At 35.6% G+C, this 16,672-nt stretch overlaps 1 protein-coding gene and 1 long non-coding RNA gene across 4 annotated transcripts in view; one reads left to right on the forward strand and one right to left on the reverse strand.

Moving 5' to 3' along the window:
• LOC122571493 (lachesin-like) overlaps positions 1-15,931 on the forward strand; it is a 92,538-nt gene extending 76,607 nt beyond the window's left edge. Inside the window, exons 4-9 of the mRNA XM_043735307.1 lie at positions 339-500; positions 7,243-7,392; positions 10,735-10,885; positions 10,971-11,119; positions 15,096-15,155; positions 15,232-15,931. Of these exons, the coding sequence (XP_043591242.1) occupies positions 339-500; positions 7,243-7,392; positions 10,735-10,885; positions 10,971-11,119; positions 15,096-15,155; positions 15,232-15,359 (800 nt within the window). The 3' untranslated portion in view covers positions 15,360-15,931. The remainder of the gene's footprint in view (positions 1-338; positions 501-7,242; positions 7,393-10,734; positions 10,886-10,970; positions 11,120-15,095; positions 15,156-15,231) is intronic.
• On the reverse strand, positions 12,637-15,082 carry LOC122571494. Of its 3 annotated transcripts, none has more exons than XR_006318089.1 (5): positions 14,411-15,082; positions 14,277-14,340; positions 13,883-14,177; positions 13,514-13,658; positions 12,637-13,442 (listed from the first exon to the last, which is right to left on the reverse strand). It is a non-coding gene; the product is annotated as an uncharacterized LOC122571494 (long non-coding RNA). The 3 variants fall into 3 exon arrangements; XR_006318090.1 differs by having other exon boundaries at positions 12,637-13,160; positions 13,260-13,442; positions 13,514-14,177; XR_006318088.1 differs by having other exon boundaries at positions 13,514-14,177.
• Positions 15,932-16,672: the final 741 nt, after the last annotated feature.

A 16,672-nucleotide genomic window follows, 5' to 3' on the forward strand; every position in this document is an offset into this window, starting at 1 on the left:
AATATTTTAGCGAGCCGCTGTATACGCGTACATTCGAAGTTTACGCATGTGAGGATAATACATAAATATCAAACGAAGGCGCACAAAATATCTCTTGTTATTTTGGAAAGGAAATGTAATTTTTTGCTATACATTGCTTTTGTATATTTTTGCTAAAAGTCTAGATGAATCTTGAAGTACTTCTTATGTATCCTCAGTCTCAACGAAGAATGCGTGAGATAGAACGAAGTGAACCAAAGAAATTTCCCTTTTTGCATGAGACGTATCATCGTCGACTGTGATTGTTCTAATAACAGAAAAAATGATGATTGTATATCTTCTTGACATTTGTTGGACAGTACCGCCGGATATCGTCTACGGAGGTGATACCAGCGCCGACTTGGCAGTTTCGGAAGGTGACAATGCAACTCTAAGCTGTCGTGCAACGGGAAGGCCAACCCCAAGAGTGTCCTGGCGAAGGGAAGACGGAGAACCTATTCTCATAAGGGCCTCTTCTGCTGGTACATAATGACACTATAAAACTCGTGGGTATCTTCGCGGACAGACCTCTTTCACTTACCGCTTCCTGAAAAAGAAAAAAGAAAAAAAAAAAAGGAAGGAAAGGCAGAGGGACGACGAAGGTTTAATTTCGTTTGCTACCCATTACTTCCTTTGTTCGCATTTCTGTCGCTTGCCTGTTTTCATCTCTCTCCTTTGCCCGAACTCAGCTTTATTACAATGGTTATGATCGGTAATCGCTGCTTCGCTGCTTTATGTCGCTAAAATCAATAACGGAATGCGGAACGCGTAACATTCGAACTTGTCGTTTTTGCGGCTTTCAGTGGTCGTTTTATCACATTGCGTTATGCTTTCAATCATGTATTTCCAATACCCTTGTATTTTTAATATCGCAACTGTGGCTGGTGATGCATGTAATGTTTCCTCTTTTTTTCTCTCCTCATTTTTTGTTTTGCCTGTTTCATATTTTGTTACGTTTCATTTCATACGACGTAACACTCGTTCGCTATAAGAACGTTTTCAATATCGAAGCGTTGCGTATCTAAAGTTACATTTGTATTTTAAACGTATTTGACGACATACGCCAAACGACACTACACGCTACACGCGTCTCCAATCCCTACATATTATTTTCGATAAACGTATTTTCGTTTCTGCTCCTTTTGTACGTCACGCATATTTACAGGAACTTTTCGACGTCTACATTCGTAAGATATTACGAAGGCACTGCCGTTTCTTTTGCTTTATTATTATTTCCGCAGTATCGATTACGTGTTACGAACAGGAGCTTCAAATCTGACAACAAAACAGATGAAACTTAGTCTTGTCTGCGTTCGCAGCTCTTCCAACTTGTTTTTCTCCTTTCTAAGGTATCGCTTTTTCAATCGGATTTCCTTAATCGAATTTTGTCGACTGCATTTGAACTGTTGCGCTTTATTCTCATGAAACTTCTATCAGATTTGTGTACTTTAAATGTTCATCGATGGAAACCTATAAACGTCACTTGTCAATCATTCGAATAGTTAGAACGTTAAACGTTAAACGAGTAAAAAGAAAAATGACAAAAGACAAATTATCGAATTGATATTCATAGCTCAAACAGGCTTTGAAACACGCGCGGTATAAAATGATACGAAGGTGGATAATCTCGTAGATGATATTGAGCGAAGGTGAAGTTTTTAACATCGTGAAAGTTCAGCGTTTCAAACCAAAGCTTTTATTCTGCTATGAAATTTAGACTCGTTTTGAAATTATACATGATTTCGAGTATTAACGTTCGTATATCCACTGTTCGTGCAATGCCCTGCTGCTTACTGCACGATAGTACGCGTATAGCAGTTTCAAACATACATAACTGCTAGGCTGTTCGATGTCGTAAGTATACACCAAAGGATATTCGCTATTCAGCACCATGTGACTTTACATTAGTTTCATGTTAATAGGGTAATTAGACGAAACTAATATCCTAGTTACGTTGAAGACCTGCTCGCACGAAAAGGAGGACTTACTAGAATAATATGATTTTATATGCGTACCTAGTTACACCTAAGACTATGACTATATGTATATATACATATTAATGTACACACAAATAGCTTACTATCATAAGGAAATTCCAAGTGTCTCATAGTACTTAACTAAACGAATTATACGCTTGTGAATTAGTAATCGTTTAATATATAATCGATTAATTAATATACGTTACTTTACGTAAATCACGTATGTTTCATCGAAAGAAGGGATCGCATTTAGTATACACATGGTAGAATCAGTCCAAAGGAAAGTCAATTTAAACGACAATTTTTAAGTTCGCATTAATACCACGAGTGATATATCTATACTTGTACGTTCCATTGATGTAGGAGGCAGAATATTCCACTAGCTCTGGTCGCTTCAAATATCTCGGTTATTTTAAATACCGATCAAGAAATTAGAAAGCTTTTATATTTGCAGGAAATATTCTTTTTTCTAATGAAATATCCAATTGTTAATTGATTGATCAAAGGATAAAAATGAAACAAGTACGTTTATTCTAAATCTCATTGCTCCTGAGATATTCAACTTGATCCATCTTATTGGAAAACGTATTCAACGATACAGCGGTATGCAAAAAGTTTCATCTAGAGAATCTTTTTGCTTTAAACTTCAAAAAACAATATTGGAGAAATTTTAAATACTAGAAATATTGGTATCGCGTCCGCACAATACTCTAACGACACGGATCCGCTTGAATACTGTTGGAGAATTGAGGAAATCCCCGTACAAAAGGCACGTAATCAGAATTTTTAAACGCAACCATCGTCATTCGATAATTTTCGTTCGAGTAAACTCGTGTATTGTGAAATTTTCATACAGGATTTCAGAATATGGAAATTTTAAATTCCCTTTAGCCTCTGTAGTCGAAAATTTGTTTATTGTAATAGCAATTAGAAAATAATACTTTTAATCAATTATTAGTTATTTTAACAAACATATTTCTCGTAGATATAAAATAATAATATACTCTTGTTAATCTAACAGTTCTTTGTTTCGTACAACTCGGATTTGCATAATACGGCATTTTTTGCAACCTAACTACCGTGTTGTACGAGGGATACCTGTACGAGGATATAATGCAATCTAAGAAACAACAGCTGCAACAAAGGAACAATATTTTCTCATTACCTAGCTACTTATCGATGAAATTGTTAAATTAATGAGCTTAAGAATTTGCGGTCGTGCCGTCTTGCAGAAATAACGTGTGATTCATCCGATGATATAATACTAAATAATATATTTTATATAAAAAATAACACCATTTATATTGGACCGGAAACAGTGACATAACGGCGACATACGAAGTCAGTTAAAAATCTGAAGTCTGAAAGGTTTTCATTTTATTCTTCCCTTATGATTTTAAATAATTCTGGCTTGTTTGAATGTTTGATTCTGTCTATACGGAGTTTCAGCTTCCGCCATAAATGCTCAATCGAATTCAGATGTGGAGATTGAGCAGACCAGTTATCAACTTTTCAAGCCGTTACAATTTCTAACAGATAACCCGCGTTGAACCATTTAAATATTTTATTTCGGATAGTTATTATATTAAAACATCCAGTTCCCTGACATTTTCCTCTCTGCGTAATAAATCTTTGCAATAGATTTGTGTCTGAAATAACTGACTCATAATCTGGAACCATTCATAATATTCTTCGTTTCTACAATTCACTTCGCGAACAAGAAGAAGCCGTCTGGTCGTAACATTCCTTTAAGCATGTTTTTTACTCTTGGAATTTGATATTTTATATCATTTCTTGTACCAAGTGCGCATATTGTCTTCGTTTTCATCACTTCTGAATAATTTAGCTTCTCAGCCGAGAAATTCTCTCAGACCTGGATCGTATAATGCAAATATTCCCGGTTTTGGGAGACCTCTTCTACTGATGAAGTCAATCCAACTATAAAAATCAAAGGGACTGATAGAGAAGATAGAGACGATGGAGATGACGTTTCAGGCAAAAATCTGTTAGGATACGCAGAAACGAAGCATAAGGAAATAATTGAACATTTTAACGTCATGCCGATCCAAAGTATAATTCGCAAATAGTTGGACAACGATTATCTTCTAAAAATGCAATTAATAAGTATCGATAGATTTTTGATCTTTTAACATTTACAAACTTCCCATAAAATTGTCAATATACAATTTTCCTTCGGGAAATAAATAATTGTTTACAAAGAAAGTAGAATTCAACGTGGAATATCTTATGCAAAATTGAGCATTCCATTCAAGGAGGCAAAATTAACCTTCGAATCGCTAAAATTAACGTAGATCTTCGTCTGCAAAAAGAATTATTACCATCATGTTTGTCCCTCTTACGATTATACAACTTTCTTAAGTATGTGCTGTATTCATTTAATGATCGAAATAAATTTTATTCGTGGTGGAGAAAATTGAGCGAACATGTTTGATGACATCGATTTATTGCCGGATTTCACAGTAATTTCCAATGGAAAAATATTAATTTCAGAATAATTCTTCTATTTGAAAAGATAACTATTTTACAATATTATTCTATGTTCACTGGCACTTTAGGTTAATCTACACCTACCGTTAAATATAAATTAAATTAAATATAAATTGAATATATCAACATATTTATTTGGTTACAAAGAGAAATATGATCGTAAGAAAACGAAGCTTACTGCTGTTTGTACAAATATAGACGAGATATATGTTCGTTCCATGAAAATAGATTAATCTTTGACAAATATATTGCAGAAAGATCAAATAAATTAGCACAAGGTAATAGCTACAGCATTAGATAAACTACTATAAATAAAGTTTGCAATATTGGCTGTAAAGAACGATTAATAAGTAGCATGAACTGTTTTTATTCTTTTCGATGGCATCGTATAAGAAGCGAAAAATACGAAATCAAAAGCCGAAAAATTTTCGACCGTAGGCACACAGATTGAGCATAAAAACATGGTAAAGTGGGTATAAAGAGGCAGGTCGTTGAAACAAGTTTCACCTCTTGAACTCGAAGACAGAAACAGCGGATGCGCGTGTAAAGAAACAGAGGATGAGAATCCTCTTCATGGTATCTTGTATGACACACACATCTAAGGCAAGAGTTAGAGTCCGTGTACTTACATACGCTGTAGGGACACGTAAAACGAACCACGGAGCTTACGCTTGTACGGCCTAGGAGAGTATATATACCGTGCGTGTACGTATAACATCGTTTGTACACACATGGAGTAGAAGGCACGTGGTAGTTTCTGCCGCAGGGCCTCGAGTTGGCAAAACTTTGGCCGAGGTAGTTGCACTACCTCCTTCCATTTACCCTTAGGCTGAAACGTTCAAGACTCGCAGTATTTGTCCTTTTTACTTTGCATATTTTTCTTCATCCACAAGCAGTTAACGATTGTCGTTGTGAAGACCGCTATTAACGTTCGTCCCAACGCACGAATGAACGTACTTACGAGTTAATGGGGTAAGCAGAAATTTACTACGAAACTGAATCATTCTTTAATGACATTTACCGCGAGAATGATATTAATACTTGGATGGTCCTTTATTAAAGAAAATTCATCCACAATAGATTGGCCGTTATTAATATGCATCGATAAATAATCAACCACGTATATTAAATCGCAAATAGAATTTGACTAATCATCTGCAATGAAATAAAAAGAATACACAAGTAGGTATTTTGAACAAATAAGAATTGTTAAAGTTGTGAAATGGGACGAAACGTGCAATTTGCATAGCATATTTAGATTGCATCGATGCTTTTTTTCAAAATACACAAAAACATTGCTCGCGTGCAACCTGTGTCGCTTTCCTACCTGACGATGACGCTTTTCTTACGAGCTTTACAAACTCGTTAGCGTTCGCTCACTTAAGAAACTCGTTAGCAACCTAAGTAGTGAATTAAGCATATATCTTCTCGTCTCTTCTTTCGCTTGCGTTGTGCGTCAAGCTTCCGGCTATCTCGGGCTCTCTCTCTCTCTTTCTTTCTTTCTCTTCCTTTCCTACTCACTCTCACTCTCTCTTGTTTCCTTTCCCTTACGCGCGGCGTACCTCCGTTCACCCACTCCACTTTGACGGTAGTTTCTTCGTTCAATTGCATTAGTCTGTGGTTTCGACCTAGTTAAAAGTTTTACCTGGATTCGTTTAAATCCGAAAAGTTGCAACTTCTTGTCTTGAGAAATAATGTTCTTTCCATTTCGCGGCTTTCCGTCGGCAATCTTTCATCCTTGACTGTCCTTTCGGCTTGCAGCACTAGAGCTTTTCATCGCGTTTTCGTTGCGTTATCTTTCGGTATTTCTCACTCGTCTCATCTTTGCCACGTAACGCCATCAGAAATAAAATGATCAGCTTTGACAATCATAGTCGTCGAAATTCGACGTTCTTTACGTTCTTAAGTTATTTTTACTGCAATTAACATTATTTAAAAGTTAATCATAGGTATTGCGAGTGTATACATATTTAATTTCTTTCATCTGCGTTGTAAACGCGTTGTAAACTTGAGCGAATCGTCCGGCACGTGGCTCAAGTATAGGTAACAATTATTGGATGGTATCGCGTATTTAAGTTTGCTTTCCGCCAGGAACACTCGACAGCTTTCCAAAATTAGTTTGTACGTATCAGCGGAATTGCAAATAATTCAATTTCGTACGCATTCTATTTATCGCGGACGTTAAAATATTTTGAAAGCACGTAAAAGCAGCAGCTCGTTATCGTGCAGAACGAGTTTCTGCTTAAGGGGGTGTCGATAACGAAATTGAAAACGCGACACAAATATTTAACCGTGTTCCGTTGACTGTAATAACAATAACCGTAACCGTAATGTTCTTGTCGCGATGATTCGAGATAAAACGCGTCTCTAAAACTAAAGGGAAAATAGGGAAGAGAACGGAGCGCAGTGACGAGTGAATTTTTCGTCCTTTGCTAACGATCTTCGCATGCCCGCTGTTTCCCACAAATATGTATTATCGCGTCTCTGCCTTTCGCGGAATCGAGAACGTAAAAACAAAGAAAAAAGAAGTCGACGACTGAGGTTCTTGAATGAAAAGCGATCCGCGAGGAAGATAGAAAAACGACGGATACGAGAGAATGCGAGGCGTTGCTTGAAGCGAGTAAATGGATGTCGTGTGTGTGCGCGCGCGTGTGTGTATGTGTGTGTGTGTGTGCCAGGAGGAGGGGGTCAATTTTCGAGAAAATATGCAGACAGAAAACGTTTTCTCGGTGCGCAGGTGGTAGCACTTTCGAGAAGCACGAGACCTACAACGGTTCGCTGCTGCAATTCCATCGTGTCGAGAGGCGACAAATGGGGGCGTATCTGTGCATCGCTAGCAACGACGTGCCGCCCGCCGTTAGCAAGCGAGTGACACTCGCCGTGAATTGTAAGTCTTGTTTTCCTTCTAATCCCTGATTGTAGCCGGCGGAAAAGCTTCCACCAACGACAAAAGGCGACTGTACCGCTGCGAACGTAATGACGCCCTCCGCATCCACGAATCACTCGAATAATTGCCATAATTGCCTTCCTTTTGAAGCTTTTGCCGCGCCTGATAGACCCCTGAACAGCTGTAAAATCGTGCATAACTATGAAGTAAAGGCGAACGAAACGAGATGCGCTAATGATTCACGGTTTATCTACGGGCTTTTATCTTTGATACGATCGTCGATAGCGTTCCAAGTGATTCTATAATGTCGTTGCTTACGAAAAAGTAAGTCAATTCTGTTCTCTGTTGCACGGAGTAGCAGCGAAAGAGATTCGAGATTGCTTATCAGTGAGCACAATCGGAGCGAGCTAAACCGAAGGATAAAGGAAGACGTAGCAGGTCGTCTGCGGATTTATCACCTTGCGCAATAACGTTCCACTCGCTTGTAGAGTTCGCAATTTAATTTCATTATGTCGTGAAATCGTACAACGGCTAAACATTTTAATACTCGTTTCGCATTGTTTTTAAAGCGGAAAGTAATTTTAACCCGATTCCTTGAAAAAGTTTTCTCGTAATACTTAAGCAGATTTGCATTCCCGTAAATCGTAAAGCGCAGATCATAACGTTGATGCAATATGAGTTTCGCTGATGCTCGTCTTTACAAAGATAATTGAAAGAGATAATTACAATGGAAAAATTTACGTTCTCGCAATCTTTTGTCGTAATATTGGTAGCTTTTCTGCCTTCGTTTCAACATGGAATGTGTAATGTATTAGATTTTTGCAAAAGTTCCCTTCGTTTTACTAATGAACAACGAATGCACAATATTTTACATTGTGTCATCGACTTGTGTAAGATCTATTCTGGTCTATTACCTTCTTCCACCTCTCCGCAAGTCGCATGACGCCATTTTTCCGAAACTTTTGGCGCTTGCTGGCAAAATGTTATTCTAAGCGCGTTTTCGCGTCATTTATCGAGCTGAATCTCTCACCGCGAACAAATTTTTTTAAACAAAGGAATAAATAACAATCACAGCGGCTGAGTCACGCTAGAAGATCTCAATGAAACATTCGCAATTTGTTTCTAACGACAAGAGTAGATGAACAGACGAGGCGTCATTTTCTATCGTTTTTAACCGTTAGAAACAAATTGTTTACGTTCGATCCGGATGCTCTACCTCGTCCTCCGTGCTCTCCGGATATTGCTCCGCGTGATTATCTTTTATTTCTGTCGTTAAACAATTGTATTCGCAGTGATAGGATCGATAGATGATATAAAAATTGGAAAAAAAATAAATGATATAAAAGACAACATTTTGCTAGCAAACGCCAGAAATTCTGGAAAAATGACATTATGAGGCTTCCGGAGAGATGCAGGAAAGTAATAGATCAGCATGGATTGTACAGAATTCAATAACACGACGTAAAACAAAATATCGCGCATCCATTATTTATTTATAAAGCGGAAGATATGTTTGGGAAAACTTAATGTATCTGGAACTTCGTAATTTTAACGTCGTATGTTACGTGTTCATTTGCATGCGTCACTGAATTCTTTATTGATCTTAAATTCGAAATTTGATGCAAATGTGGCTTCTCTCGAATACAAAATGATTTGAATCAATATCCCGCAATTGGGTTAAATTGACTAAATTATTTGAAAAGAAAAGATACCAGCCGAGAATTAATTCTCCTCAATTTTCATAACGTAACGTAGATTGCATAATTTCACATGTTTCACCGAAGTTAATAACAAAGTACTGTATTTTAACTTTGCTACTTTTTTAATAATAGTGTCAAACGTAATAATACAGTAACAAATGTTATTTCTGGAGTGGATATTATAGCGGGAAAGCTCGCATGAAATTATCATACGCAAGATGTAATTACATACTCTTGTAAATCTATACATATATATATTTCTAAAGTCGTAAATTTCCCTTAATGATCCTTAATGTATCCATAATGATCCAAAACAACCAAATAACAAGTTGTATCATATAATTTACTTGGTCATAGCGAATACACGGTATTATTTTCTTTAAAATATCGTTATCTCTGCATGAGAAGAATACGCTAAAACACGTTCACTAGAAAATGATAAAGAAGTAGAAAAATAAATGTTAATATGTTTATCAATTCGGTATCTTCAAATATGATTTAACTTGTTATAGATACCACTCGTATCTGATTGTTTGCGCGTACTATTGTCCGAAATAAAATACACAGGTTCACGGAGATATTCGAACAATTTTAGATACCATTTATGAATATATTGTGCGTAGCGTATGAAACATTTTGAAACATTAGCACCGTTATAAGACTCGACTATCGCGTAGTTATATTGGTAAAGTTTGAAACGAATTTGAAAATATATACAGAAATTACGAAGTATTTAATGTAATTATGCATATGTTTCGCAGAGATCGCAAAAGTATTTAAACAGTCGATTATCATGCATTATACGCGTATTAATAAACTTCGATATTCAGTGGAACCATATTTAACACCATATGGTCAAGATCGCTATTTACGCTGTGTACTAATTTTGTACTAAATATGTGCTTGCAATGAATATCTTCTAACTTGTATATACATTTTCAAATTGGTTTCAAATTCGACCAATACAATTATGACTATCGTGTCTCGTTGCAGCATTAATGAAATTTCCAAATGTTTTGCATAACACGTACAATATCGAGATAAAAGTTTTGTACAGTAAACGTTTGAATACTTTCATGAGCCAACGTATTTCCAAGTACGCGATTGAATAATAAATTACCTGTCTGCGTGGATCTAAAACTAAAGTTAAAAGAATCTTTTTATATAACGTTATGCATACACGGCGCAATAATACTCACTGAAATGTTACAAATGCAGCATTTATACGTGTACATGATCGCTACATAAATAAATGTTGCGTAAATCTAAAATCAAATTTAGAAGAATGTTTTACATAATATTATGTATATATGGCAGGATAATACTCATTGAAACGTCGTAAATGGCGGTCTTTACACGTGTACATGATCACTGAATATAAATTTATTTTCAACGAACGACGTCTATAAACGCGAATACTCTACACGCAGCCATTCGAGAAACAAAATGTTAGCAAACAGTGGAACAGTAGTTGTCGCATTAAATCGGATAACTCTAAGGAAAAATCGTGCGTACAACTATCAGAAAGGGAAAAAACGAATTATAGTTACCTATGTTGTCCGTAAAAGGACGTTAATTAAAATCTTGGCGAGCCGTATAACGCGATGAATATCGGCTAATTAATTTGAAACCGCTTTCACAGTTGCACCTGTCGTCAAAGCTCCTAATCAGCTTCTGGGAGCACCTTTGAGCACGGATGTGCAGCTCGAGTGCTATGTCGAGGCATTTCCAAATACAATTAATTACTGGGTAAAGAACCGGCGAGGCTCAGACGACGAAATGCTGCTCGAAGGGTGAGATTATGTGTTCTTTTAATCTCGTGTGTTCTTGCTTCGTTTCCTAAAGGCTGGTAAAACTTATTGTCATCGAATTACACAGGCTCAAGTACAATGTACGAGAAGAACGATCCGGATACAAAGTTCTGATGTGGTTGTTGATCAAAGGATTTACCGAACAAGATGTGGGCAGTTACAAATGCGTATCGACGAATAGTCTTGGCAAGGCCGATGGAACCTTAAGGTTATACGGTAAGTTTTTTGACTCTTTGAAAAAAATATAAGTCGAGTGGAAATAATAAGAGACATCTCCCTCTGTATCTTTCTGTTGTCTTACATTACGTCGTTACGCCACGTAAATCACTCACTGTGTTTCCTGTTCTGTATAATATCTCCCTTTTTAACGAAGCAATTCCTCAAGTAATTGCTTATAAATGGACATGCGTACAATTGTAATAATTTTTTTAAAACGAATTTTTTTTAAATAAGTTAAAAGAATTAGTTTACTAGATGACGTGTAAAAAAGATTCACCGGTATCGATATTGGAATGTTTCGTTTAACTACCAATAATACAGACAAGGTAGGAAGGAAATTGAATGGAAATCTAAACACTTTGATTGCCACCTCATCAAATAATAGAACGAAATTTCGGTCTACGGTTTTCACGTGCGCGATTTTGATTTTTAAAGGGTTGGGTAAACGACAAATATCAATTTTATCAAAACATCAAATCGTTGCAATTGGGCTTGCAAGATGGAAACTGAAAGCAGTATTTTATTATATATACATACATATACAGTGTGTTTGGTCTCGAATCGCTCAAACATTTCGAAAAACACGACAAAAATTGTATGACACGATGGTGAACATACTATACTCTTGCGTATTTGATATTGCGGTATAACGTATAAAAAAATCATGTATACGTAAAAAAACATTAAAACCGAGTTTGAAAGAAATGTTAAAAAATAACATTTATAAAAAGATATCTTTTCGGTCTGATTCGTCTCCTGAAACCATTTAAATTACGTAAGAAATATTTTTCTTATCATCGTGGACAGAGAAAATATTCCGTTTCGCGTATAGACCTTCACGAGTTAAAGGGAAGAATGGAAACTAATATTATTCACAGTATATCGATTATATATGTTAACTCAAGTTGCGAATATCACATTTCTTCTATAATTTTCTTACTTTGATGTTCTTTCGCTTTAAATACATCATTACGCGGACTGTATACTTCGTTTACTGTCTTGTACTTTATTTATAATTTTATATTTTTAGTTACAATTTCAACTGAATCAGTAACGCTGAAAATAACGCTGAAATGATAAGGAGTAAAGAGGTTCTACAACTCCCAAAGTGTATGACATAAAAATATATTGGTGCAATAACCATTATCAGTAATAGGAGATTTTTTCCTACCGATAGCCATTTTTCTGATTTCAATCATCCTCAACTTGTATTTACATTACTGAGAATCAACACCTAAAAGTATGGCAAAAAAGCCAGACCCACGATTCGTATCTTATTAAAATTATTCCTAAGCTAGTTACCAGAAAGGTAGTTCCATCTGAAAACGTGTAAAAAATTACAGGAAGCTAATATAGGAAGAAGTGTAGAAAATGGTGGTCTTATAAATATGCTACGAGTTTGAACATTTGAACTTTTTTATTGCAAGTTCAGGCTATTCAACATGGATGATTATTTAGAAATATTAAAATAAGCTTCGTGTACATTAAGATAAACTTCAGGTATGTAACAGAAGACTTATTTTAACACATGTATGTTTTACAATATAAATATAATTAACAGAAATAAATTTCGATACGTTGAGTCTGTAGCGAGAAATAATCTTTGCGTGTTACAATTAACTAAATGAGAGAGTCTCTTCATTTAATTTTATTTATAAAAATTACAAGTATATTAATCTCAAACATTCTTCTAAAGTCTCCTGCGAAATATCAAACAATGGAGTCTAATTTTGATGCATTTTATTTATCAATGACATAAAATGAATTATAAGACTTATATCATTTTAATAAACAAAAAACTTATGCAAATGTTAAAGCATAGAATAAAACAAAAGTTATTACAACTCCATTCTTTATTTTATATTTGTACATATATAACTATTGCCTAAAATCCAAGTTAAATTTCAGAAACATAAATTTATATTAATTTTGTGAAGATAAGTTACCTCTCGAGACGTTCACTTAGATTCGGAATTGAAAAAGCTCGTTTAACTTGCGTCGCAGGAAGAGCGTAACTGTACCATGGAAGCTAATTTTGCTAGATATAAAATGACACGTTTCTTGTATTTCGTCATTGTCTCTATATCAATGTTCATACGCCTTTCTTTCTCATTTTCGATCTTCTTATATACCTTACCAAGCGTTTCAAAGCTGAGATCTTGCGACTCCTCGTCGGAAGATGAGTTCGCTTCCATCTCTCTTACAGACTCATGCGATAAAAAGGAAGAACTGTCACCTGTACGCGACACTTTGTCAGTTTTTCCGTTGCGACTGAACGTAGAAGTGGCTTAACTTTCTAGCTCATTAATTCTTATATCGACTGAAATATTTGTCAGATTAATGCGCAAGTTATATTATTTTACAAAATTACATTATTACGTTATTTTTTACCTGTTTTTATGTGCCTTTTCTCTTTTAGTTTTTATTCTGAGACCAACCGTCTAATAATTAGTATTATAAGTATTTTTCTATTGTTTAAGTAATGAAATACCATCGCAGCTGTATCTCAAGTTATCGATTTGAATTGTACGAGGTACTATAAAAAAAGACTGAGTTCATAAAAGTTTTATTAAGTGAGCCAATCTAAATTTTGCTTTCAGAAATCATTGGGGCTACGGTAAAGCCAATCTGATCGCTATATTGTTGCAGGAAAGGATTATTTTCAAGGGAGTGGAAGCAAAATTTAGATTGGTTGATTTAATAAAACTTTTATAAACTCAGCTCCAGTCCTTTTTCATAGCATGTGCTTTAAAAGCTAACCGTTATTTATAAAAGTCTTCTAAAAATAACTGATTTTTCTGTGAGTTTAGCGTGGTTCCATTTAATGGGTTCAGTCCATGAACTATATGTATGCATCTGGGATCGTAGTCCATTCCTCTTTCGTTAACGCCAAAGGCCTCTTTAAATTTCCATTACAAATCTCCGCGTTCTAAATCTACAAGTATCTTCTAAATCTCTGCATTCTAAAAGCCGCTGCAACATTTCGAACGTAAAATTGCAGTGAGTTGGGACATCGGCCTGTGGTTTCTTTAGATTCAAATGTTACGAGTAGTATCTGAAAAAGCAATACGTTATCAGTAGAGTAGACTGCTAAATATAATTACTATAAATATAATTATCTCAGTATCCCTAATTTTTTTTCACATTTACGTACACAATTTACGATCTCAATTTTACTTTGCTGAAAAAAAACTTGCACTGCAAGTTGTAACGTGTATCTGTAATATATAAATGCATATAGCGTATATTTATAATGAAATCAACAAGGGCATTTCTGACTTCTCGTACCGAAGGTTTGATCAAAAATGTCTCTTTTCTTTCACAAACATTTCCGCTGTCATTTTCTTCCTCAAAGTCGCTTTCTTCCTTGCACATTTCCGCTGCCACTTTCTTCCTCAAAGCCGCTCCCTTTCTTAAACATTTCCAAGTGCATCAAAATCTTCTTAAAATAGTAATCGATCGACATGAAATTTTGATCAACGTTTTACGTGTACACTCGTTTTCTTCGATGTCCGAGTGCAGGAATGGACGTACAAATATACTCTTTTTAAGGACTTGAAAATACTAATCTACTAAACCTATGACCTAGTAATAAATGAATAATGAGATATTACTAAAATGAAATAGAATAACGTGATAAACTGAATAAATGTAAATAATCGTTGCTGTGTTAACAATCGTAATGGATTCTACATTTTTGCAAGCGATTTCAATCTTCGTTTCACAAATACGTTCCATTGCAATTAGCATAACAATATCGACGTATTCTACACACTTGTTTAGAAAATACATAATTCGTCTTTCGTAATAGTCCATCTCTACTTAAATTATCCCATACACGTCACTTTGAATCTACATATATGGTACATAGAATACATATATGGTACACGTATATTCTTATACTTCGATAGTAATAAAATAATTGCAGCAAAAATAATAGCAGTGCACTCACGTGTATATCATCTGTTTTTAGAAATAAAAATTGGTTTCGATAGATCGTCGCGCGGCAAGGATCATGTATCTATAATCGGTGGTAAGCTAATCCTTTTCCTCTCACAATGATCTTAGAAAACGAGGAGAATGGAATAACGTTGATTATGTTTATTTAGGTCTAGCGGAAGCAGCGCAAAGTTCAGGCGCTAATAGCGGCGGCAGACGATTGTTTGGATGTTGGAAGAAGTTATCACACTTCTTGTCGATATGTCTGTTTGTACCAGTGCTACTGTGGCCGCGGTGAAGAAGGCATCTGCTGTTGGTCACCGCGAAGCTGAGTGCCGGATAACTTTGTGCCAAAGGACAAGAAAAGAGGAAGAATGTTTGTGCGTGTGTGCGCGCGTATGTTTGAACCTATACAAAATCAAAGAGAGTATTCGATTCGAGAAAAAAGAAAAAAAGAAAGAAAAAAGCAGAAAATTCGAATTATTTGAATGTCCGTGTGAATGATAAGAAACAGCGAACCAAAGAAAAAAGAAATAAAACGGAGGCTCGCGTTCTCCACATCTTCCTATTTCCCTTTCCTACTTTCAAATGTCGAAAACATTTTTAGATCAATGGATGTTGTCAATGTATGCGCCCATTTAGATTTGCAATTGATTTTGCTGAACGTCGATTATGAATCGGCGAATCAATGGAACGACGCACCGCCAAAAATACAAGACTTGGAAACGCTGAAGCAGCTTGGCCCTTCCTAATAATGCTTAACGAGACGTTGATAATAATACTTCACAATCATCTTATCATTGGTATCAGCGTTGCGGATATTTAGACGTCAGGAAATTCGATGTTTCGAAATAAAAATATGCGATCGAACGTTGTATATATATTGTCTACAACTACACACACCCGTGCTCCATTTCCTGCCCTTCTTTATTCGAAATAATTTCCGTATAACTTCAAATACTTCTACCCTACATAGCGCGATGGAAATATAACGCAGCTTGTGTATTGTATCTTTTACCGCTTCCAAATCGTGAAAAAATAATTTCTGTAGCTGTTCTAAAACTTTCAGTTCCAAATCTATTTAACGATCTCTAACGAGAAATAGTTGTATGCAGGTACTAACTGACTTTTCAAGTAATTTCAACGTTTCAATATTCATCTTGAATACCTTCGAAATGCGACAAAACGTGTATATTTTTTATATTCGATCTCAATTTTCGCAGATATGTACAATGTACATACTTACGTAAGTAGTACTTATCGACGCAGCAGCACTTGCTACGGCTTTTAATAGGTCAGACTGGTCTACGTTATCAACCGAAACTCAATACTCGCTATAATATCACCGGCGAAGTACAGACACCATAGATCAGATACCAGGTACAGGTACAGCTACCAAGAGGAGATTCTGTACCTCGCCGATGATAATATGTACATGTCGAATGTACCTTATATTAAAGAAAATAAATCCAATAAAAACTTACATTTCTTCTTACTTATGACGTACATTAAAACTTGAACGAATTGGTTAGCAGTTAGTATTTTGAGCATAACCCACCGATTACCTTATAAACTTTTCAAGTAACTCATAAGCGTCTCTCATTACACCAA

Source organism: Bombus pyrosoma, linkage group LG10 (genome assembly GCF_014825855.1).
Source record: "Bombus pyrosoma isolate SC7728 linkage group LG10, ASM1482585v1, whole genome shotgun sequence".
Classification (NCBI taxonomy): domain Eukaryota; kingdom Metazoa; phylum Arthropoda; class Insecta; order Hymenoptera; family Apidae; genus Bombus; species Bombus pyrosoma.